The 25,748-nt window shown below is 44.1% G+C and overlaps 1 protein-coding gene across 1 annotated transcript; it reads left to right on the forward strand.

Moving 5' to 3' along the window:
- Nucleotides 1-25,748, forward strand: DCAF10 (DDB1 and CUL4 associated factor 10). The gene is made up of 7 exons (XM_054184743.1): nucleotides 1-336; nucleotides 5,829-5,942; nucleotides 12,702-12,899; nucleotides 13,360-13,562; nucleotides 14,351-14,461; nucleotides 15,601-15,746; nucleotides 18,758-25,748. Exons 1-7 carry the CDS (start codon nucleotides 35-37, stop codon nucleotides 19,124-19,126), a joined length of 1,443 nt encoding a protein of 480 aa, XP_054040718.1. The 5' UTR covers nucleotides 1-34; the 3' UTR covers nucleotides 19,127-25,748.

The raw sequence follows: 25,748 nt of genomic DNA on the forward strand, positions 1-25,748 counted from the left end.
GCAAGCGGAGGCGCGGCCCGGCGATGTCCGCGCCATGAGCGCGGAGGCGGAGGCCGCCCGGGCGGGGACCGCCGGCGGCCAGGCGGCTCCGGGGCCTGGTTCGCCCGCCGGTATGGAGCCGGCGTTGCCGGCCGCTCCCCCGCGGGCGGCGCCGGGGGCCGGCCTGTTCGGGTGGCTGCGCGGACGCTGCCTGGGCCGCAGCGCCGCCGTGGACCCGGCGCGGGACACCTTCCGCGCCATGACCGGGCTGTACGGCTCCATCCAGCCCGCCGACTCCGTGTACCTCAGCACCCGCACGCACGGCGCCGTCTTCAACCTCGAGTACTCGCCCGACGGGTAGGGGCCCAGCGCTGTTCCCCGCTCCCCCGCCGGCCCCGACGCCGCTCCCGCCAGCCCGGGCGGCGCGGAGCCTGCCGAGCCCGACCGCTGCGGGAACCGGGCCCAGCCGGCGGCGCTGCCGTCCCGTCCGGCCCCCCCCCCGGGTGCCGAGCAGGGCTGGTGAGCCCCGCTCGGTCGCGCTCTGCCAGGGGGCCGCGGCTGTCGTGACCCGTGGTGGGGGGACCGTGAGGTCTGGGGCAGCGTCGGGACTCGGCCCTGGTGGGGATGGGCCTGGCTCGGCAGGCCCGGGCGGGAGGCCTTTGCGCTCCGCCGCTCCTGCCCGCGAACGGCGGCCCGGCCCGGCACGCGGGGAGCCCCCGCCGGGAGTCCGTCCCGCTGCCCAGGGCCTGGCGTCGGTCCCGGCTTCTCTGTGGTTGCTTCCGCGGGAGGAGGGGAGGCGGTACACTGAGGCACACAGTTGAGAACAGGGTGGCGGAACCTCTTCGTTAAGGCGCAGAAGCGTTTGTGCCAGATGTCCTCAGAGAGCCAAGTTTCTGTTTGAAACGTGACACATTTATTCATTGCGGGTGCCATGAATTTTGTGGGTCTGCGTTGAGGAAGGAGTTGAGAGGTGTCTTGCTGAACACTCCTGTAGTGGTGTAGACAAAAGCAGGTGGCACTTGGGCTCATTTAGAACACAAGAAGTCCTGGAACACCAACCAAGAGCAGAGTGAGTTAACTTCAGAGACACCTGCATATTTGCATCCTGCAGTGTGCTCGCATGTGGGGTTTTCTTGACAGAGAGACCTTGCCAGGTAGGGTGGTCTCAACAGTGTTTCGATAGTCAGAATTGAAATCTTAGTTACCCTTGATGGCTGGTCAGCTTTTCTGTTTTCAGTGAGTTTTTATCAGAACAGGCTTCTGGTTTCTGTGAACATCTGAACTCATGACACTTTTGCCATAGTTGAGCTGTAGAGATGACGTTCAACTCCTTATCTGTTTCTCCATTTTTTGAAAAGGAGAAAGTTAAGCTTCAAAAACTGTCAAAATAATCCTCAGGTGACTGTTGCTGGAAAGTGATTTCTTTTGTAGATCCCCAGCTGGGTGTGAGGAACGTTCCTGAGGCATGGGATCCTCTCTGCAGTGTGAAGAGGCTGGGGGGATCGCTCTCCTGGCTTGGCTGCAGCAAGCAAATTGGAAAAATACCTGCACCTGGATGTTTTGTACTAGTGTAGAAACTGTCAGCTGCGGTAGCAGTGTAATTGGTCTGTTGTTCAAGACTATTTGTGCAGGTTTCTGGCAAAAGGTGTACTTCTGTATTCCTCCCACCTCCTTTGTGCCTGAGGCGTGTGAGGCGGCATGGTGAGCTAAACCAGGGACCTTCCTGCTCCAAAACAAACCCAGCAAGAAGGTTCTGGTGTCACAGAGACACATCCATGGACCTGGTGTGGTTGCAGGGCCAGGCCCAGCAGACTACCAGTGGTGCTGGGTGTGAGTTTGCACCATGGTTCTGAATCTCAGTTGCCTGAAAACCAAATGAAATGGCCCAAACCTTGCTCACTTCTGTGTGATTCTCTGCTGGTTATGCTCAGCTTAGAGCTGTCACAGACCTGGCCTAACCTGCGCTGGCCAAGACCCATCCTGTGCAGTGGAGACTTCTGGTCTCTCTGTAGCTTCTGTCGCTTGCCCCTTCTGTCACCTTCTGGCTCCTCGAAGCACTGCTGTGGGGATACGGCGGGTATGGTGCCTTTGGACTTTGTGCTGCGGGTGAGGTCTGGCCCGCAGGGAGCTGCTCTCTCGCACTTGGTGTGCGGACCAAGGGCGGCTGCCTTCCTGCCATAATGCCTCTGTACGGGTTGGAGCTCTGCAGGGCTGGGGGAACTCCTGAGCTTTTCAGGAGGTCAGCTTCACTAATTTAGCAGGCCAGACTTCACTGTCACTGTCGTGTCATTGTACTTAATCAGACCTTTTCAACATACATGAACCCATTAAATATTGATGCCCTAGGAGAGGCTGGTGCAGAGCCAGACAGCCTGCCCAAGTGGGTGTTTTCTGTGCCTGTTTGGACCCCTGTGAACTCTCTGCAGACTTCTCTCTGGTCTCATTCACAAATAATGTGTATCCTGGGACAAGGTCTTTGATTACTTTTTTTCTCCAAGGAAAGCCGTAAATACACAGATACACAAAGGTCTTCATGTGGGGAAGAAAAGGTGCTTTTTTTTAAAGGAGGTAACATCCTTGAAATTGTAGTTCTTGAAGTTGTTCTGGTTTTGGCAACTGAATTAGGTGATATAGTAAGATACTAAATCTTGCTCCAGACTTTTCTGTGTCCTCAGAGTAGTAATCACCGAATCACACAATGATAGGGGCTGGAAGGGACCTCAAGTGATCACCTAGTTGAAGCCCCCTGCTAGAGCAGGTTCACATAGAGTAGGTTGCACGGGAACGCGTCCAGGTGGGTTTTGAATGTCTCAAAAAACATGGATAACAATTAGCTAAGTTCCCAGCCTGAGTCTCTGCTAATGCCCAATTTAGACTGGTGCCAGCGTCTTGCTATTCCTGCCTTTGACCGTCACTTCCGTAACAGCACTACTGCATTTAGACAACAATACCTTTTGTCCGAGGACTCTTTTTCTTTGTACTTAATAGTATGTGATGTCTGACAGCAATCCCCTGACTTCTTTGCTATTTTAAAAAGTAAACATTTTAAATCTAAACTTTATAATATAAGCTTTTAGTGAAACAATGACTCGGTTGCAGAAAGGCTAGATATTTTAAATAAAGCTTTGAATCAGTCTTATTTCTGCCATTAGCATTTACTGGCTTCATGCTGTTCTGATGTAGAAAAATGCTGGTAGTCAGCAGAGCTTGAGTAGTCAGATTATCGGGGAAGGGTTCTGTCCTTTAGAGTTTGGTTTAAAAATTCTGCTCCTGAATACGCAGTCTGAATGTCATCTTTGTGCTGCTTTTGGGTGGATGCCAAACTGAATAGCCATCAAAGTCAGTGTTATGGCAGGAGATGAGAAAACTGTACCTGCGTCTTTACCCTGAAGAAGTCGGTGGTTGCACCTCAGCACAGGCTGCCTGTTACGAAGAGGTAGTGTAGCTGGGGTAGCACCTGTAAAGGTCTTAGGGGAATATTGTCGTGGTTGATCAGGGAGGCAGACCAGAGGGGGGTGTTTCCATATGTTGTCCTCTTTGATGAGGGTTGGTGCAGTGGCAGTGTAAGGGTGGCTCATGGCCAGCTGGCTCACCCAAGCGAGCCAGCGGCCAGCACTCGACGCCGGCTGTTCTCCCTCCTTCTGTACAGCCCCTTGCAGACCCTCGCATATTACAGACTCTTCAGCTGATCGGCTGACACCCCGGAAAGCAAACTACAGTGTCTCCCAATGCCCTGAAAAGTGTTGCCAGTGGAAGAACAGAGGGAGGCAGTGACATGGGCACAGTCATACGGGAAATCTGCAGTAGAATTTCAGAGTAGATGCCTTTCCACTTACTCTTGGGTGCTGATGTCTTTTTTTTTTCCTCTTTCCTGCAATGTGAAGCAAGATTCTTAGTCTCACCTCCGTCCCTGGGAAGGTAATGGAGCGACTTGTTCTGGATGTCATATCCAAACACGTTCAGGAGCAGGAAGTTACTGGAAGTGGTCAACATGGATTTACCAAGGGGTGAATCAGGCTTGACCGATCTCGTAGCCTTCTGTGATGGTATAACTGGTTGGCTGGGTAGGGGCAGAGCAGCAGATGTCATCTACCTTGACTTCAGCAAGACTTTTACACTGTCTCTCATAACGTCCTCCTTAGGAAACCAAGGAAGTGTGGACTAGATGAGGGGACAGTGAGGTGGATTGAGAGCTGCCTGTGTGACAGGACTCGGAGGGTTGTGATTAATGGAGCAGGGTCAAGTTGGAGGCCTGTAACCAGTGGTGTCCCCCAGGGGTCAATACTTGGACCAGTATTGTTTAACATATTCATCAACGACCTGGACGAGGGGACAGAGTGTATGCTCAGCAAGTTTGCTGATGATACCAAACTGGGTGGGGTGGCTGACACCCCAGAGGGCCGTGCTGCCACCCAGCATGACCTGGATAGGCTGGAGAGCTGGGCAGAGAAGAACCTAATGAGGTTCAACAAGGACAAGTGTAGGGTCCTGCACCTGGGGAGGAAGAATGTCAGGCACCAGTATAGGTTAGGGGTGGACCTGCTGGAAAGCAGCTGTGAAGAAAAGGATCTGGGGGTCTTGGTAGACAGTAAATTATCCATGAGCAAGCAATGTGCCCTTGTTGCCAAGAAGGCCAACAGAATTCTGGGCTGCATAGGGAAGAGTGTGGCCAGCAGGTCAAGGGAGGTCATTCTCCCCCTCTGCTCTGCACTGGTGAGGCCACAACTGGAATACTGTGTCCAGTTCTGGGCTCCCCAGTTCAAGAGAGACAGGGAACTACTGGAGAGAGTCCAGCGTAGGGCAACAAAGATGAGTGAGGGATTAGAGCATCGCACTTATGAGGAAAGGCTGAGAGAGCTGGGACTCTTTAGCCTGGAGATGAGAATGCTGAGGGGAGACCTTATTAATGTTTACAAGTATCTAAAGGGTGGGTTTAAGGAGGGTGGAGCCAGACTCTTTTCAGTGGTTCCCAGTAAGAGGACAAAGGGTAATGGGCACAAGCTGGAACATAGGAAGTTCCGATCAGATATGAGAACAAACTTCTTTACGGTGAGGATGACAGAGCCCTGGAACAGGCTGCCCAGGGAGGTTGCGGAGTCCCCTTTTCTGGAGACTCAAGACCCGCCTGGATGCAGCCCTGAGTAATGTGCTCTGGGCAGTCCTGCTTTACAGGGGGGTTGGACTAGGTGATCTCTAGAGGTCCCTTCCAACTCTGAAATTCCATGATTCCATGATCCTCACATGAACAAAGCAGTGGGTTTCATGCCAGAGCTTGATTCTTCTTTTTTTCCCAGACAGGAACCACTGAGTTTGTGCACTGCACTGCAGAGGTGGAACAAATCAGCCTCAAGTAACTTCTAAAAAAAAACCACTGATGTAAATACACTTCACTATGAGATTTAAATAATGCCATCGTTGGATCTATGAAGTAAATAGCTGTTACAAAACAACCACCTTGCATGTTAAAAAAAAAAAGTGAATTAAAAAAATCATGTGGTTTGTCTGGTGAATGCACAAGCTGTGCATTAATTATGTCAGCAGCCAGGCAGGAGAAGAGTCATGGTCTCTTGAAGAGGAGTTAGAGAAGTTAACTTCTCCAGAATAAAACAACATGCTATTTTCTTCTACGTTATTTGTGTGTTATGTACTTGAGAATAGACATCTGCAAGAAGTTAATAAAAAACCATGAACACTGCTGCAGATTCTGTGCAGTGTAAACAGAAAGCCACGCTAAGTAATGGTGAAGCCATGTTTCCCTGAGGACAGGGAATGGAGGTTAGCTGGATGCACACAGGTGTAATTTCTTTTACTGAATACAAATGTTTCTGCTTTGCTCTGGTCCCCTACAGGTCAGTGTTGACTGTTGCTTGTGAACAGACTGAAGTACTGCTTTTTGACCCAATCTCTTCAAAGCACATCAAAACTCTCTCTGAAGCTCATGAAGACTGTGTAAATAATATCAGGTAGGCCAGAAGGAATAAAAGATCTTGTATTTTGTCTTACCATAGATGCTTTTCTTACAACAGTGTGATAAGTTTGTGTTACACACTTTCTTGGGGGGAGTGGGTTTTGTGAAGCCATTAGGCTGCAGTTTGCTTTGTACCATTTTCCTTCTCTTTGGTATTGGAGGTGGGGAAAGGCTGGAAAGGGGAAGAGGAAGAATCTGAAAGTGGTGGTGTATAATGCTGGCAGGTGGTCTTGTTGATGGAAGAGCTGCAGTTTATGGGAGGAGAAGAGTGTCTTCTCCTAAGGGCTGCAGTGTGGGTCCATGTGGGGGACGAGTGGGATCTTTCCTCCATCCTGGACAGTTTATCATAATTTTTCAAATAATTTCTTATTTTTTTCAGTGATTTTCTTGGTTTTCTCAGTCAGTTCCTCTATGGCTGCAACAGTGAGGGGACGAGAGAGACTGTCTTCATGCTGTCATACTTGGTTAGCAACTTCATTTGCCGTTGGTGTGTCAGCATCAGATGTTCCCCAGACCACTGTAGGTAGTGTGTGGGAACACATCAGTGGTGCACTCTGCGCAGACTCATAGGTCATTTGCACGGCATTTCATCAGGGTCAGCATTCACTTGCCAGTCACCATAAATCACCTTTTGCACAGCCAGTTCTCTCAGGTACTTAATACCTTTCTCTGTGGTGGTCCATTTGCTCAGGTGGCATCCGATGTCACCCTTAAAGGGATACCTGCCCTTTACGGCCGACACGAGTCACCTCCACAGACTGAGAGTGTCCAGCTTTCTCCCAATTGCTTTATCGATACCTCTTGTCTCTGGCCAGGTTTCCCAACTGCCTGGCTTCTCTACCTTTTAAGTCTATGGTATCGTCCCCAGTATCCCAGCATTGGAGCAACCAGGTGATAAGTGTCTCACCTTCATGATGGCTAAAGTCCTTTGTTGTATTTCGCAAGTCCTTCATAGATAAGTATTGAATGATTACCTCTGTCTGATTCCTCCTCCTGTGTTGACACTGCCCGAGAAGGACTCTCTCTGTGATCTGCTTGAGAAGGTCCCTTTCACGGATCTACTTGATAAGGACCCTCTGCTGGATTTTTGGCAGAAGAATTCTCTCCCATGCTATCTTGCTTTATCTGGCCTTTGTCATAAGGGGCAGGGGAACGAACTGACCTCTTTTTCTGCTTCCTGGCCACTGAGGCAACTCGTACTGGTGCTGATGGAGTTGGAGTAGCAGCAGTGTTCATTGTTGGAGCGGTCGGAGTGGCTCATGCTGGTACGGGTGGTGGACATCTACTCCTGCACCAATATTTAATAAGAAACCATGCAAATGCAGAAGAATGGGTAATAATAATAAGAAAAGGAGTTGACCCGTTGATCCCTCAGCTTTTGTATTGAGCATGATGCAGATGGAATGGAATACCCCGTTGAGTTTTGGGTCACTTTGCCTGTCCCTTTCTCCCCACAGGCGCAGCCCCTCTATGCTCTTCTGCTGCTGACCCTCCAAGTCAGTACATAAAGTTAGAAAGTTAGCTGACCTTGGCTGTTACAGCAGTTATTATAAGCGGGAGCCTCTCTCTCTGCATACCATTCCGTGGTATTCACTACAAACATCAGACCTTACCTGCTAGAAGCGAACGTAATATGCCGTTAATTTCACTCAGTTAAAAGATGCTTAACTGAAAATTACTGAAAAGAAAATTGGTTCTGTTTTACCTCAAACCAGGACAGGTATTATCACCTGCTTTAACTGGTCTTTGGAATGCCCTGAATGAACGTGGTAAATCAGAGCAGAGCAAGTAATGTGGGATTTATGTTTAAAATGCAAATCCGAGGCTGTAGCAAGATGAGGTATTTATATGAATATGTCTGGTATTTTGAATCATAAGAGATATTGCCATAGTTGCATAGAAATTTCAAAACAAATATTGGCTGCTTTAAATACTGGTGTGATATAGATGAGCTGGGAAAATGAGGTGGCTTCTGCAATTCAACTTGAACTCAGTCTTTATGGTTTAAATCTTTTGCCTGTTTCTCAGGATGAAGTTGGAAACAGCAAGCGTAGGAACCTAAATCATCCGGGTTTTTGTCATGTAATGTTTTTCCTTTTAAATTCTATTATTTTTAGCTGTTCTGGGTCTGAGAATAGAGTTTCACATGTGAACTTAATACACTTTTTAACCTTGTGGGCAATATTGCAGCCTCTCTTCACTCAGATTCTCAAAGCAAAAAAACCTAACCCAAAAACCAAATCAAATAAAAAAACACCCAAGAAAACTGTAGAAGTATTGTGAGCGTTTTCCCTCAAAAGAGTTAAATAAAATGTGGGCTGACAGTGTCTTTGTGCATTATTCAGATAAGTTGATGTTTTTCACAAGCTGCCTGTCCTTTTTAGAAGAGAGTGAAATTTTACATCAGTTGAATGTCTTTCAGAAAAGCTAAAGTAAAAGCTGGGGCTGGCAGACACAAATAGAAGAGATGTTGAGAACATGCTTTTCTGTAAGGAAATACAGTTTTTCACGTCTTGCGTGCCGGTGGCTGTCCTTTAAATGTGTTTAGTTTTTAGATAATGCTAGATGATTCTATGAGAAATAAATCCGAGATATCGGAAGGCAAAGGCGAACGAGATTTATTTTCCTTTTTATATACCCCTAATGCAGTATCTGATCCTTACATTCAAACTGCTCTAGCTCGGGTTTCAAGTGAGTTACTCTGGGTCACGTTTTACAAAGGGCATTCTGCTGCAGCCTCCTTGGCCTGTTGGCTGTCTCTCTTGCAGTCAGCTGTGCTGGTCCTGAAAATTTATCTCGTTCCTTAGTTGAGAACAGCATTGAAACTTCCTGCCACTCTCTTCTCTTATTCAAAGGATCTCCTTTTTTTCCACTTTGTCTGCATGTGAGGCTTTGTAAGTCTGCTCTCTGCTTCTCTCTGTGTGGTTTGATTGATATCAAAACACCAGTACTACCTCCAAGCAGATAACTCTCAGATCTACTGTTAATCACCAGACTAAGGTCCTGCCTGACAACGCGTAGTGAACTTTCCGCTCTCCTTTAAAATGCTCCTTAAAGATTTATTTTTTCTTTGTAGGATAGCGGCACCTTATTCTGTCTTACTGCACGTCCCCATTTATTTATTGTTATAAATTTAGTTACAAGGTACTTAACTATATTCTTTAAGACATGGCTAATACAGCATTACCTGGAGTATTGTTTCTGCTTAATGAGCAGGACTCCAGGCGTTACACTGCTACAGAAATTGCTTGTAATAAGCACAAAAATTAAATACTGCCACTGCTGTGCCCTATAGCAGATGTCTCAGAGGTATGTGTGAACAGGGAAGTATGTAGTGGTCCTCTTCCAGTAGTCTCCCAGTCACTGGGGATTTGTGTGTCATCGTCTGAAGCAGACATTTTTTTCACCTGAATTTGGTCAGGTTTTAAGCTTACTTAAAACTCTCCCATTGAGAGCTCCATGGCACAAATGTGTTTCAAGGAGGATTTAATAGTATTTTTAAAACTCGCTAGCTTGGTTTGAGGCCGTCTATTTTTTTTGTGTCTTCTTTTCTTAAGTAGGAAGACAAGGAATAATTAACCTATATTTACTTTCTCTGTCTCAGTCAGTTTTATATGCCTGAGTCATATGCACCTTCAATGAGCTCTTTTTCAAATGAATCCCAGTCATTGCCTGTGTGAACCATTTGTACCTCCCTCATCTGAAACTTGTTTGTGGTGAGTGAAGCAGGGTTGCTGTAGCATCCAAGATAAAGGCAAATGGTGGATTTCTATAGGCAAGAGGTGTACTCTCTTTTACTTTTGCCCTGAAAAACTGAAATATTGGGTTCTTCCTGTTGTAGTTGGTTATTTTTCATTGGAGTTGTTGCTGTTTTTACATGATGTAGCCAGGTTCTAAGTCTAAAAGATAAAATGCTGTTTCTAGGGGTAACTTACCACATGCCTCTGTGTAGATCATTCTTGCCTTAGTATTCATGTACTTCTGGTGGTTTTCGGATAGGTTTTATTTTCCCTTTTACGTTTAGGCTTTTTTTTTCCTGAATGTCTTCATCGGGCATGAATTCCAAACATAAAACAGTATGCTTTCCCCTTCTAAAAGTAAGGGCATGCATAAATTGCAGTAGGAATGGAGTATGATCTATTTTGATTGTGTAATCCAAACTAAATAATTTGATCCAGTAATTTTCTTGGTGAACCAAATAACTTGTCTAAGTACACTTTCAAAATCATATCTTCACTTGGTGTTTTTGAGAAGTCTTGCATTTGCCTCAGTATCCTCTAGACTCAATTTATTACCTAGCTATGCCTTTTTAGTGCTGATTCTAGCCCTTCTATCCCTTCTGTCTGATGAAGTGTTTTTACATCAGATATTCTTTCCTTCTGTAATCACTTGAAGGTTGTCGAGCTGCCTCATACTGTTTCAGGCAGAAGTGATACGTACATTGAATTTTGGCTGAAGACTGGAGATCATCATCATGAAGGATTACCACCTGAACAGGCTAAGGACTTAACCTGATCAGTGTAGTAATCCAACTGGTATGACCCATATTCTTTTCCACTTTCTCATCTTCTCCCAAAATCGTCTGTGAACAGAGCAAGAACTCAGAACTGCTAAGTGCAGAACATACATAGTGCATGTGGAGCACCATGCATGTGATATAAATGAATTGCTGCGTAGAAGTGTACTGTAGAACTGCAGGTCTGTAAATACCTTGTGAAATGCAGAGTAGTAGGCTTGGTCTTCTTGCGGTAGTTGGAGATAAACAGAATTTCATGTTCTGTTGTGATTCAAACTCAAACCACTCTAATCCTCAAATGCACATCTCTATGGAAGGAGTCCATAAATTTGGGTAGCCTGTGCACTTGTGCAGCATAGCACTGGTACTTCCAAAGTTGATCTGAAATGCTCATGTGAAAGAGTGCACTGCACGTGCACTGTGATATGTGTACCTGCTTTTGTGCATTTGAAAGGCTTAACTTCATGTGCCTGCTTCAAACACATGAACCGTACTTTGGGGAAAGGAAAGGCAGAAATGTGGGAGAAAAAGCTCCTTGCTTTTTGGTGGAGACTGTCACAGAATCACAGAATGGTGAGGTTGGCAGGGACCTCTGGAGATCATCCAGTCCAACCCCTGCCAGAGCAGGGTCACCCAGAGCAGGTGGCACAGGAAAGTGTCCAGGCGGGTCTGGAATGTCTCCAGAGACGGAGACTCCACCACCTCTCTGGGCAGCCTGTGCCAGGGCTCTGCCACCCTCAAAGGAAAGAGGTTCCTCCTCATGTTTAGGTGGAACTTCCTATGGTCAAGTTTGTGCCTTTTACCTCTTGTCCTGTTGCTGGGCACCACTGAAAAGAGCCTGGCCCCATCCTCCTGACACCCACCCTTTCAGTATTTATAAGCATTGATGAGATTCCCCCTTCAGCCATCTTTTTTCCAGACTGAAGACACCCAAATCCTTCAGCCTTTCTTCATAGGAGAGGTGTTCCAGTCCCCTCATCATCTTGGTAACCCTTTGCTGTCCTCTCTCCAGCAGTTCCCTGTCCCTCTTGAACCAGGGAGCCCAGAACTGGACGCACTGCTCCAGATGCGGCCTCCCCAGGGCAGAGCAGAGGGGGAGGATGACCTCCCTTGACCACCTGTCCAGGCCATCCAGGTGGTAGAAAACCTTCCTGGCTGCAGAAGGTCTGCATAGCTCCTCCTGGGTCTGCGGCTGCAGCGAGCGATGCTCTTTGGGCATTGCAGAGGTGGAGGGGCTCCGAGGAGAACGATGGGCAAAGGTGGAATGAAATTAAGGGTCTAGGGGAATGTGCAAACAGTGGCAGCGTTCAGATTTAAATCTAGTACATGTTCCCAAGGTAGCAGTACTCTGTGTAGTATAAGCCACGTGGTTGGTAAAGCTGGCGGGACGTACACCGTATGGAGCAGCAAGGTGTCAAAGCGGTCGGGGGCTTCCAGTAGGAATAGCAAAAGGTGATCTTGCTTTTAAAAACTTCCTTTGAGTGCAGGGAGCTTATGTCTGCGGTGGGGAAGAAAGGAGGGTTTATAGAAAAGTAGGAGAAGAATGACGGTGGGTATGCAGGTAGAAATGAGGACAGTCAAGAGGAGCATGGGTTTGATTAATTACGAGCTGATAGGATCTTGTGTAGTCTGAAATGAAGATAGAATTGCTGCCTGTCTGTAGTAGAAAAAGGCTCTGGCAAAAATGAGGAAGATGAAAGACATAACTTACAAACATTGCAGGCTGGCAGAGCCCTGTTGCAGGGACTGCCAAACCACTCAGTGGGAGTGTCTTGCCAGTGGTCCAAAAGCTGACCAGTACTAGGATGTTTGTGTCTTTTAAAGACTTGTCAAGTTTAAAACTAAGTATTGTCCAGATGGGTGACTGGTTTAGTTACCACAGGGATTCTGTGTGAGCATTTGTTCCACTGGTGGTTTGGTGGTTGTGTGATCTTTATGTGATTCATTTAAAAAACAAACAAACAAACAAAAAAAACCCCCAAAAAACCAACCAAACAAAAAACCCTTTTACTATGCTTCTGCTGTTTGTATATGTTTGCTATTACAGATGTGCTACTGGTTCATATCCTAAGGGTACTGGTTTTCAATGAAACTGTTTTATTGGTAAATATTCTGCTGTATATTAATTTTTTTGTGTGGCCACTCTTATTTATTTCTCTGTTAGCTTAAATTCCTGCTTAAGAATATTTAAATTGGAGAAGACACTAAGCAGACACAGTATTTCTCTCCCATTTTCAGGTTTCTAGATAATCGACTGTTTGCGACTTGTTCTGATGACACTACAATAGCACTTTGGGATTTGAGAAAGCTGAACACAAAAGTGTGCACTTTGCATGGTCACACTAGCTGGGTTAAGAACATCGAGTACGATACCAATACAAGATTACTAGTAACGTCAGGGTTTGATGGAAATGTGATCATCTGGGACACAAACAGGTAAGTGGCTGTGTTACTGCTGTTACATTTCTAGAACACAGGAGGACAGGTTTCTTCTGTACAAGATGGAACACCTGCTTCCTTGAATGGTGCTATAATGCGTTCTTAAATACTGGGATTAGTTTATAGCCCTTATCAAGAACTTGCATCACCTTTATATGGTGTTAGTCCAGTAGCTAAAAAGAGAGCTTTTCTTGCTGACGTGACAAAATGTAGTTTGGTTTTTTTGTTGGTTTGGGTTTTTTTTTTTGAAAAATCTCTGTCTTCATTGTTGTGGTAGTATGAAAATGTGACTTGCCATTTCATTAAAATCTGATTTAAATAGGATAAAGACAGTACTGAAAAAAAGTTTTTGAATTAATAAGGATGCTCAGCAGATCTTGGACTCTTCTGGACATTATTAGGGACTTGAGTCAAAGCTAATTGCAGCCATTTCTTGTGGGTTTTTTTCACTGTCCAGGTGCACAGAAGATGGATGTCCCCACAAGAAGTTTTTTCACACCCGTTTTCTTATGCGAATGAGGCTGACTCCAGACTGTTCCAAAATGTTGATCTCAACCTCCTCTGGATATCTTCTGATTTTGCATGACCTTGACCTAAACAAATCATTAGAGGTTGGCAGCTACCCCATTTTAAGAGCTAGGAGGACTACAACAAGTTCAGGTGAATGCTTGTGGAAGAGTCTCTGGCAGCTTCTGTGTTTGAGTTGTTTTATGGGATACTATTAGCTAGCAAAAGAAGGCAGAGGTAGAGTCAGAAGGACTCTGATGAGGAAGTTTTTGGCACAGCAGCAGTTCTGTTGTTCAGGGGGTCATAACAGATCTGTACGGTTCTGACTCAGGTAGAGTCTCTAGAGTGATTTTTGGTATCAAGACTTCAGCACTACAGGATAAAGCGCCTGTGGAATTTTGTCACCTTGAGCTGGGAGTCTCTAGCTTTATTTATCTATCTTGGTCCTGTAAAAAAGAAACTTAACTCACGTTAAGTGGGCTGACTGTACGTGGGCTCCAGCAACTACTAATGGCTTTTGTGTAGTGGTGTAGTTGCTCTTGGCAGCAGACCTGGAAGAATCGCCTGCTCTGAAATGTCACTGCTTTGTGGTAGTAACAGAGCAAAATACTGATAGAAACTCTGCCGTTTAGGATGTCAGAATGTAAAGAGAGTGGTCTCGGGAAGAATTCATACCCCAGTTTCTAGTAGTGTCAGTGCATAAGAAGGAAGGAAAGCAGCTTGCCTCTTATTCCCAGTAGAGTTTGTTGTGCTGGCAGTTTATTTGTATGAGGCACAAACAGAATGGTACTTTTAGAGTATAAACTGAGCTTTCAAAAGTGTTTTCTTAACAGGGTGCCTTACCCTTTACTTAACATTTCTAAGGAGGGATAAGTGAGGGACGTGCGTAATAAGTGGGCTGTGCATAGCTGGGATGTTCACATGGCTCATGCTGTTTGCAGACATAACTTCATCAGGTTCGTCTGGTCCTCGGGCTGTTGGTTCACCATGTCACCAGAATGATTCAGGTCTACTGTCTGAGAAACACATGTCGCGGTCCTCCCAGCGAGAAGGTAGGAAAAGATTTTAAAAAAATAATAATAAAAAAAATCATGGACTTTGACTCTTTGTATCTATAAGTGGCCAGAGTATAATAGCTTTTGTCTCTGTGACTTTTAAAAGAATAGCATTGTTATGACTTCTAATAAACCAATAAAATACTGTTGCACAGCGAAGGCTGGGGATCTGATAATTTTTTTTCCAAGAAATCTGATGACAGCAACAAGATCTTTATTTTATATTAGTACATTATTGTTATTACATAGAGATGCTCCCTTTCCCTTGTGTTTTTTCCTCAAACAAAGTTTGCATGAATGACCTTTAGGGGAAAAAAAAACAACGAAGCAGAACATAGCTTTTTGTATTCCTTAATGATGGGAATATGTGTCTGCAGTTTCTCCATAAGAAGTGAATAGCATGGAAAAAGAATACGCAAAGACGTCTCAAATGTGGACACGGTGTTTTGTGGAGTTCTGATTACAAACCAAGTCCTACCTAACTGCAGAGCTATGAAAACTGATGATCCTATGGTTAGCAGGCTTCCTCTGAATCTAGGATACATTTCAGAGAGTCAGTGTGAACTTGGCAAATTGGTGAATAGTTTGTGAATCACATGCAGTTTAAAATAAATATAATGTTAAGTTTTAACTACCCTTGGTTCTGAGAATTTCAGTTGTACTTATGAAAGGAGGAGGCTTATCTGGATACTTGGGCATGATTTACTGGTGAAAAGCTTTCTAGGGGTGAGGGGGTGCAGGGAGGCAAACTGCATACAGCTGAACGGACTTTGGAAGGAATTCAGAAGTTTGAGAACCAGTAGTTCTTACAGAAAAAACACTCTTTAGACTTTGTTTTAATGATAATGAAGAGTGTAGGTGTGGAAAGCTAACTCTGACTTAGTTCACAATATGAGGTGATTTAACGCAGCTCTTGGAAGGCAAATTTCAAAAAATAAGCTATTTAAAATCAGGCCTGAACCCGTTGGTATTAGCTTCAGTTTTTCGTATTTGATTTATCCTTTCATAAAGGTGCGGTCTTCTCTAGCAGTCAGGTGAAAGTGTCACCTGTTTGACCTCATTTCGGCACTAGACTGATGAGGTGAAGATCAGTGTATAGACTTCATTGAGACCTTAACCTTGACTTCCCCTTGTAGGTGGATCACCTAGAAATAGTTTGGAGGTCTTAACACCAGAGGTTCCTGGAGAAAGAGATCGAGGCAATTGCATTACATCACTACAGCTACATCCAAAAGGGTGGGCTACGCTTCTTCGGTGCTCAAGTAATACAGATGACCAGGAGGTAAAACAAATATGTTTTTTTAAAAAATATGTTAAGATGTATCGAACATACAACTGTATTGAGATTTCCTTCTTTTGGGGTAAATTTGCATTTGAATAAATTAGTCTGTTATTGCTGCTTACAAGTTTTTTTTACAAAGATCATGAAATTCTTTTTTCCTTTTTTTTTTTTAATGATCTCATATGACTTTGTATCCTGCATTCAGTACTCCCGTTGTCCATCTCTGTCACAGAATACGTTTTATAGGTCACGGCTCTGTTAAGAGTTTTCAAACAACAGTTGTGCTGCCAAATACGTGACTTAAAAATATGTAACTGCCAAAATGTAGGTGGCATTAACTTGGAAAAGACAGAGGATTAGAGAGTTGTGTACGTGGTCCAAGTTGAGCAGAGAAGCTCCTCTGAATTCCTCAAGTGCCTTTGGAATGTTTTCTACCTCCATTGGTGCTTCAAGGATGAAGTGCTCCTGCTGTGCTGATGATGCTTTCCAGAGGCTGCTCCTACACTGCTGTAAAAAAAACCTCATGGTGTATTTCTGCATCTCCTTAAAACTGCCACGCCATAGGTCTGAATGTGATGCATTCCAGTGAAGTTTATGTAACAGAGTGCCTTGGTTTCAACTCTCATCCTAAAACTCTGCAACTTAAATATAAAGGGGGTATCAATGATCTTTCTGGCAGAATCCATTTCAAACCTTTACTTGAAGTAATAAGTCATAAGACCATCTACAGCTCATACACCACTTGCAGATTTCAGTCCCGTAAAAACAGCTTTAAAGAATCATAGAGTCTTAGAATCCCAGGTTGGAAGGTACTTCAAGGATCATCTGGTCCGACCTTCCTTGGCAAACCATAGTCTAAACAAGATGGCCTAGCACCCTGTCCATCTGAATCTTAAAAGCGTCCAATGTTGGGGAATCCACCACTTCTCTAGGGAGGCTATCCCAATGGCTGATTGTTCTCATTGTGAAAATTTTTCCTCTTGTGTCCCATCAGAATCTCCCCAGGAGTAACTTGTACCCATTACCCCTAATCTTTTCCATGTGACTCCTTGTAAAAACAGAGTCTCCATCTTCTTTGTAGCCACCCTTTAAATAAAGGAATATGGTGATAAGGTCTCCCCTAAGCCTTCTATTCTGAAGGCTAGCAAACCCAGTTCTCTCAGCCTTTCCTCATACAGCAGGCTTCCCAAACCTTGGATCATCTTGGTGGCCCTTCTCTGGACCCTTTCCAACCCATCCACAACTTTTTTGCAGAGTATTCTGGGTGTGGCCTGACAGGTGCCAAGTAGAGTGGGATAATGACTTCGTGATGCCCTCAGTGATGCAACCCAGCGTCCCATCAACTTTCTTGGCCACAGCAGCACATTGTTCACTCATACTGAGCTTGTCCACCAGGACCCCCAGGTCCCTTTCCATGGAGCTGCTCCGCAGTTGAGTAGATCCCAGCCTGTGCTACACTCCTTGATGATGTTTTCCCAGATGCAAGAGCCTATGCTTGTCCTTGTTGAACTTCATGTGGTTCATATGGTATGTTAGCCCACTCTTCCAGCCTGTCCAGGTCTTCCTGTGTGGTGGCTCTCCCTAATGGCAGACTTTAAGGCCAGTGTTGGATCATGTTTCCCCAGATTCTGTTTGTGAAGTGTCACATAATAGCTGCTATATTGCACTGGGACCCTGTTGTAAGGCAAACAAGCAGTCTGTAGTGCACTCAGAATAGTGAAAAAACTTCTTCATGGACTGTATACAAAAAGCAAGAGCCTGTGGGTTGTGTTTTAGAGCACCTGCTTTTGAAGAAGTAACTTCCGGGTTAACTCAAGTTCACTTAAAGCTCAGCCAGAGCCTTCAGAACACCTGAGCTCCATCAGATGGTCCTCTTGCAAACACCTTTTTTCCTAGGGTTATTTCAAAGTTATTGCCGTGGCAGTTGTGCAGACCACTCTGTTTTCAAGGCACAGAGCTTTTATATTTATTTTCCAAAACCACAAAGAATTATTTGAATACTTGACCAATAATAAACAGTTTAGTTAATTTGATAGCTGATATAAATTGGGGTTGGGTTGGTTTGGGTTTTTTTTTTGATTGGGGTTTTTTTTTGTTTGTTTATTTGTTTGGGGTTTGAAGAAAGCCATTCTTTGTAATAGTGACCTCTTACAGGTGTGTAGAGGACCAAATGAAAGCTTAGCAGATTTGTTACAAATTTTAATGCTGGTTCTGTAAACTTATCATCAAACCACTATACGACACAGAATTTTTTGAAAATGGAAATATTATATTGGTTTGGCTGATACTGGTGATTGACCTAGTTATAATTTCGCATAGTCCTAGTGTCTGACTTACTGTCTTCTATTAATATTCATTAGTATTGTTCCCTTTGTGTTTATTTCAGTAGAATACATGGAACAGAACTAAGAACAGTTCTTTTGCCTTGTGGCTGAAATGGATCTTTCAACACAATATAAACTTTGTCATAGAGCTGTTTTTGCATTTGGTTTGAGATTAGATAATTAGATTACACATTAAAATCCCTGGCTGTCTCACAAGTACTGATCTGGCTATAGAGCTGTTCATAAATTCCTTCAAAAATGTATTTACCTCTTGTTTCAAGATTTCTTTCCTTTTGAAGTTAAGGGCATAAGATGCCAACGGTCAATTGTAAATTACAGTAGGCTGAGTTCTACTTTATTATAGATTTCATTTAAATGTTTACTAAATTAGAGCAGATGCCTGGCCAAAGGATTAGGCTTTGCTCTTTCCAGATAAAAACTAGATTTAAAAGATTATATCTAGCACCTATTTAATTAAAAAAGCAGCTTTTTTGCTTAGTTCAAAGCGGAGGAGATGCCAATGGACTGGCCTGTCTTCTGTGTTTCTTAGTCGGTGTGTATCAAAGAGTAGATAAGCAGTCATATTGGTCATTCTTGTGTTATTCGCTTAACATGCGGTGGGAGAGAACGAGTGTTTGCAGTGCTGTACTTTTATTTCAACATTCCTTTCTCTGCCTCTCTCTTTAGTGGACTTGTGTCTATGAATTCCAGGAAGGAGCCCCTGTGCGCCCTGTCTCGCCTCGCTGTTCCCTGCGATTGACTCATTGCATTGAAGAAGCCAATGTGGGCCGGGGTTACATCAAAGAACTTTGTTTTAGTCCCGATGGCCGGATGATTTCATCCCCGCATGGCTTTGGGATCCGCTTGTTGGGGTTTGATGCACACTGCAACGAACTTGTCGACTGTTTGCCCAAAGAAGCCAGTCCCCTGAAAGAAATCCGTTCCCTCTACTCCCACAATGACGTGGTACTGACAACCAAGTTTTCTCCAACACACTGTCAGATTGCCTCGGGGTGCCTTAGCGGACGTGTTTCTCTGTATCAGCCAAAGTTCTAGGCACATCTTGCATCAACAGGACCTTCAGACGTTTGTGGTTTTCACTTCAGTTTAGTTGAAGTATGTTCTTTCTGAGTTTTCTAAATCCAGACAAGATCATAGTTGCTATGGTCTCTGAACACAACAGCGGAACCAGTTTCCAGCCCAGCACTCTGTGCATTCTCATACTGCACCCACCAGTCCACTTCCACATGCTGTGTTTCCAGCCTTCCAAGCAGACCTCTGCTCCTGCTGATCCTGTGCCATCGAGTCATTGTTCTGGTTTGTTTGTACCATAGTACTTGTTGATAATTTCCTTTGATGCAACTTGAAGTGGGCTATTCAAAACAAATGTAGAGGGGGCAAGGGTTGCAGTTCAGCCAAAAGGCGCCCTCAGGTACGCCGCCTCCTTGTTCCAAAGGAGCTGGACTTCTTCACGTACACCTCCTTGGCCTTTTCTGTTGCTGAAGCTACCATATGGTGATTATTAGATAACGAGCTGCTTTTCTACGTAACTGACACAGTTAGTTACTGTCACAAAAGAAAAGAAAATTTTGTTTTAATTTATATATTAATTTGGTTGTTTGTGATTGGCTAGAAAAATGAGCCGACTTTCTGTAATGTTTGCTGCAGTTAACATGTGGTTTTCTGTGTTTGCATATATTGTGTTTATTGCCAGAAGGAAGAAGTTTTGGATGGAGATGTAGCTGCATTTTTTCCTCAAGAGAATTTAATAGGAAGAAACTGGGGCAGGGAAGCAGGAGCTGAATGGGTGAAGGCCCATTAACCCCCCTGCCCTGTAACCACTGCAGATGAACTGTTGGGACACTTCGTGTGAGGGGGTGTCCTCGGCCGGCCTCTCTCGGGCAGCTTTGACTTCTCAGCTGCCAGGGTTTCTGTTGTAGGGAGCTTTGCACATCGTAACCTAAACCGTAATCCCACGTTTGAAACTTAACACTGCAGAATTTTCTGCTGATGTTAAGGCTATGTCCCACCTGACTCTTCTTCTACACCTCACCCGCACCATTGCTGTGAGAGGAATTCATGTAGGACGGGTCCGTAGGATCACCAGATGAGCCTTTCTTCACATGTACTGTCAGTTTGGGAATGGATTAAAAGCATGCCTGCCTACAATAAGATCTTTTTGGATTCAACCGGTAATTTATCGTAAGATGTGAAAAATGTTAATGTTCGCCATTAAATCACATATTAAGTATGAATGCCAAGTTTAGGCCTCAAGTTAATACAGCTAACCTTGTAAATGCAGTTATTTCAGTCTCATACATCAGTATCAGTTTGTAATATTCTCATTACTTACGTGTTCCAAGATCTTTTTTTTTTTAATATTTCACTAAGGTTTTGCTGATCAATCACACACTCAATTCAGGAGGAAAACTCTACCTAAAAAGGACTGTCATATTTTGGCGTTCAGATTCACTATCTCCAGCTCGACAGAGCGTGCTTTTTAAAAGTTGACTCCTAAAAAGCCTTTTGCAAAATACGTGTTTGGGGAAAAGGAAGACATCTATGCAGATGAGATTGCTGGAAATACATAAGCCCAAGGATCCTCTTGTAGTTTTGAATTTGTGTAGGTAGCATACTCTGGGTGTTGGTGGAGAAATCTGCAATTTAAGGTTCCTCTGCATTAGGAGAAAAAAAAAAAATTGATTTTCTCTTTTGGGAATTTCTTTAGTAATACAAAGCCTCCAATACTGGGTATTTGGTAATCTGAGGACTAGTTAATTACTCCTGCATTGGGTTTTCGTCACCTCTGGGAACTGACTGCTAAAGGACCACATTCAAGTAGTCAAGTGTGTGCAGATAACAGACTTCCTACTTTTTGGTAAAAGTCCTAAACTTTCTTTCTCATGGGTTTTTAACAGAATTATTTGGTGATGATATCTCAGTAGAATATCATCCCAGCTGCAGGAGGAGGAAGAAAAGTTTTTTAAGTAAATATACTCAGTTAACTTAAAATGCAAATTAATGCCCATGGTCTTATCAGATAGGAACGCATAGGTTGGAATGTTCTGTAGCGTATCTTCTGAGCAGTTCTGTTGCTGCTGAAACTATTGTCTGGAACTCAAAAGTAGACCGATGAAATCGCAAGTGAAGTCTTCTAAAACATCAACTCTTGAGTTCAAATACTTGTACCTTTTGAATGCTTTTGACCTGTGGGCAAGGAACGCAGTTCATAAAAAGGTATTCTTTTAATTTTAAATTAATTGGCTGAGCCATGAAAAATGGAGCATAGTGACTAAATGAATAAAATACGCAAGTGTATCTGAGACCGGTTAGAAACACGTGGCTTCCATCTGCACCCAGCTCCATGTGAATGCAAATAACAGCCTGTGAACACGAACCTGCAGGTGGAGCGGTGAGGATTCGTGTGTTTGTTAGAAGCATTTCAGGGGCACTTCCCTCGTTAATGACTTAAAGCAATGGAAGTGAATTGTACAGAAAACTTGAGGACAGTTGTGGAACATAGTATTTTTATGCAAAGGAGGAGCTAAGCTACAAGGAGTTTTTAATTAGCCAAGGTATTTGGGGAAAAAAAACCAAACGCCAAAAAAAAACCCCATTAGCAGCTTGTTCTCCCCCTGTCCCTGCACTGGACCATGATGGCTTTTTCCCTAAGCACTTGCTCTTCCCACTTCTAGGCTGCTGTTTTCTCATCTTACTTAGTGCTTTGCTAATCATTAAAGGGGCTACAGGTGACATTTTGAAGAAATCTTGAATACTGTTCTCACAGTCTTGAACTGTGTTCGTTTTGGAGGCGAAGAAGCACCCGTGAAATCAAAGCAGTTCTTGAGTTGGTTGGTTCGTTTGCTTTCATAGCTGGCTTTGGTTTTTCCTATCAGAAATTATTTGAACTGGTAGATTGCTTGTGACTTTAATTCTATGCCTGTTAATATGCACTGAGTGTTACTTTTTAAATTCTACCTCATGATACACTGTTTTTTACGAGTATTGTGCTGAAACGGTGGACACTGACTTTTCTGCATAAGGAACTTTACTGCGAAGCGAGACGTGTCATCCCACCCGGGTGCCAGCCGCGGCGCCCACGCTGGGGGCGGTGGGTGACAGTCCCTGCCCTGGGAGCAGGAGCGTGGGGCTGATCTCAAGCTGACCTGGTTGAGGGGTTTGATGGTACATTGGCACTTCTGTAGCGTGTCCAGCACATGCATATTAAGATGGATTCTGTCCGTGTATGCTGTAGAAATGTTACCTAGTTCTTCTGATTACGTTGTAAGAGTTTGAATTAGAGTAAGGAGGTAATCTTGGGTCTTGATTGTTTGATTACTCCTTTTCAACAATACTTGGAAATTTTCAGTGAAGGTTCATCTCCTACCTGTGAAGCTCACGTAACACTTAATGAAACACTATTCCGAAGTTTATAACTGGTATACCTTGCAGTTGCATCTTGGTGGAAGGACTGATTTTCAGTCTTTCTGAATAGTATTACCTTGCCTTATTGAATTAATGAAGTAATTTGTTGGTGAGATTTGGACTATTTCTCGATAGTAAAAAAACCCAAAACAACAATGTGTCTTACTGTTATGTTTCAAAAGATGAATTCCTAACCTTCTATAACTGTATAAAACTGTCTGAAATACATATAAGAAAATGTTTCAAATAGTAGATGAAAGACTGCACCAAAGCAGAGTATGGTAACGACTTACACCGGAGGCTTCTTTACGCTGGTTGACTTTTGACCACTCAAGCGTTACATTACTTGACAAATTTTACAGTGTTTCCTACTGAAGATAGAGCTCTCTGTGTGACTGTAAAGCATGCAGTACGTTTTTTAAATGCATGGTTTCATATTCATTAACTTCTGTAGTAAAAGAATTCCTCCATTCACAGCATGGCTGATCAGCAGAAGCAGATAAACTGCATAATTAAGATCTCTGTGGGAATGTGAACATATAGCAGCATCTACAGGAACCAAACTAGTGTTTGAAGGTAGTAATCCTGTTGTAGTAGTCCAGTGACTTTATGTTGTGGGAGTAAATGCATTTTCTGAGTGTTCCATTAGAGTCTTTAAATCACTGCAGACATTTGTGGGGATGGGGAGAGAAACTATTAATGGGACGATACAGTGAAATTTCATGTGTATGTACTTTCTCTGTATGAGGTGTGTGTGTGTGTGTATTTCAGTGTATATTCCGCCATGGGGCATCAGTTCACTTGTCAAACATGGGTAGTTCAGGGAATAATGTAACCTCCAAACGGAACTATTGGGGATAGGAGGAAAAGCACAGTGATACAGACAGACACACACACGCACGTTTGTTTGCACTCTTGGAGTCTTGGTAAGGACAGTTTGATTGCCTACTACCAGAATTAGAATGTAAACATCAGGTTTTTCTGGGGTTTGGGGGGGGGGGGGGGGGGATTGGTTGATTTTGGTGGGGTTTTTTTTGTTTGTTTGTTGGTGTTGGGTTTATTTTTTTAATTTGGGTAATACTGATGTGGAGAAGGTCCTGATACCGTAAAACATGGGTCTGTTGCTCTATGAAATGTGAACTCCTAGAAGAAAGAAATACACTTGCCAAATGAAAGCTTTTAAAAAATCTAGTTTACAAGATTCAAAAAAGGTGGAGTAAAGGGAAAAAGTCAACAGCCCGTAATATTTTCATCCTGCAGGAAAAAGAAACTTCTCATTTCCTGATCTTGGTCAAAAGTGCATTTTCTTAAGCACTAAGTATCTTCAGTTAAGTGTAAGGTTTTTAATACAAGAACAAATTGTGCATGTAGAATATTTTGAAATACCTGAGATTTCATAGTAAAAATTGTAGCCTTTTAATACGGTATAGGAAGTATCAGACCTGCTCTGAAAATATTGTACTTACAGCCGTACAGTAATTTACTATTTGTGGACAGTTTCTTTTGCTTGCATAATAAACTAAACAATAATTCAATGAATTAAAATCTATTTTAATGTATTTATCTTACACTGAGCTCTGTTCTGTAATGCTCGCTGGTTCTTATCTACTCCGTGTAACTAAGAGGAAAAAACCAGCGCGTGGAGCAAAACAAACTGCAGGTCTCCCCTCTGCAGGTTTCTTGGCTACTGTCCTTACCGTCAAGCATGCTTGTGAGAAGAAGCAGCTCTAGAGAGCAGGACAGATGTTGGGGCTAGTATCATAATGACAAACTAAGTGTAATTAACCATTCCACTGCCTGAGACAGTACCTGCCAGGTAGAGAGCTCCTTTTGTTCAAACAGCAAACTCTTGAAAGGAGCATTGCTGTTCGCGTAAAGTTTTGCTGAAGGAGCCTTGCAGAGGTGAGCTCAAATCTGCCCCCAGGACCAGCCTGAAGCTGGGAACTGTCCTGGGAACTCTCGGGCCTGCGCTGCTGTGGGCAGCCGGGTCTGAGCAGCGGGTCCCGGGTTGCCTGTGCCAAGAGCGACACGCTGCCCTGCAGTGCTTCCCCTGGCGAAGGTCTGGGCTCCAGTGCAGCCACCATGAAAGCAGCATCTGCGCAAAACCAAACTCGCCTTCATTTCACGTCACCTGAGGCACCAGCAGTGGGGAACATGGGGCAGGTCACGGTTATCAGCTGCAGTGGTCCGTGTAAATGAGGCCTCAACTCACACAGGAGCAGCGCAACATCTGGGTTTGAGTCAGCAGGTGGATTTGAGTTGGGGGAAGGAATACAAGCTAAGCAGCGGAGGAAATGAGCACACTTTGTTGCCCTGGCTTTGCTATAAAGGCAGTAATTAATACTAAGCTGCTGTGCAGTTCTCAGGGGTGTGTGTCCCAAGCCCAGCTGTAGTGCTGTTCTGTCGAGTTTTCCTGAAAGTGAGAGCAGAAGCGTCAAAATTTCACTCTGAACCTCTTAGCTGTGCAACAGCCCTGTTTGATGCAGACCACCAGAGCAGGAAGTGGTAAACAGCCTAAAGTCATGTGCTATATCCAGTTTACCTACTCTGACACCGCAAAAAAATGCTGTTTGGGCTTGTCAGTGCTTCTGGCTTAGTCTCGCCCCCTCCTTGTACACCGCATAATAAATGAGGGGAGGAGCCGTCTCTGTCTAGTTGTTAGGGATGTGATGGCATTGGTTTCTGTGAGAAAAGCCTAATGACTCTCCCAGATGATTGACTTCCCCGTGTTTATTTCTCATGGCTGTTACTGGAGCCTCTTGCCTTTCCCAGCCACACCATCATGTCAGGACTGCAGAGAGCTGTTGCCTTCCATACGAGTTTATTTTCCCAGGCAAAAGGCTGTGGTCTTCCCACCTAACCCCTGCAAACAGATAAGAACTGTGCCAATTTGGCTCCCTGCTTAGCATAAAATAGGTTGTGCTGGTTTCAGCTGGGAGTTAATTTTCTTTCTAGTGATTGCTGTGAATGGAATGTCAGTAATAGCTATTGGTTTTAGTTGTTGCTAAGTGATATTTACACTGTTCAAGGACTTTTTTCAGCTTCCTATAGAAGGATAGACAGAACAGAATAACCTATGAAATATTCCATACCATAGACGTCATCCTCGGTATATAAACAGGGGTTGGCCAAGGGGTGGGAATCTGCAATCACTGCTCAGGACGGTGCCAATTCACTGGGCGGTGAGAGTGACCCACACCATTATTATAATTCCTTTTCTGTCATTGTTTCTATTAAACTCTCTTTACCTCAA

Source organism: Rissa tridactyla, chromosome Z, assembly GCF_028500815.1.
Source record: "Rissa tridactyla isolate bRisTri1 chromosome Z, bRisTri1.patW.cur.20221130, whole genome shotgun sequence".
Taxonomy (NCBI): Eukaryota; Metazoa; Chordata; class Aves; order Charadriiformes; family Laridae; genus Rissa; species Rissa tridactyla.

Bases quoted from the DNA above. Each gene is read 5' to 3' on its own strand.
- DCAF10 (XM_054184743.1), top strand. From the start codon at position 35: ATGAGCGCGGAGGCGGAGGCCGCCCGGGCGGGGACCGCCGGCGGCCAG. The intron at 12,900-13,359 runs GTAAGTGGCTGT...TTCACTGTCCAG, and splicing joins ATCATCTGGGACACAAACAG to GTGCACAGAAGATGGATGTC. The intron at 15,747-18,757 runs GTAAAACAAATA...CTCTCTCTTTAG, and splicing joins GTAATACAGATGACCAGGAG to TGGACTTGTGTCTATGAATT.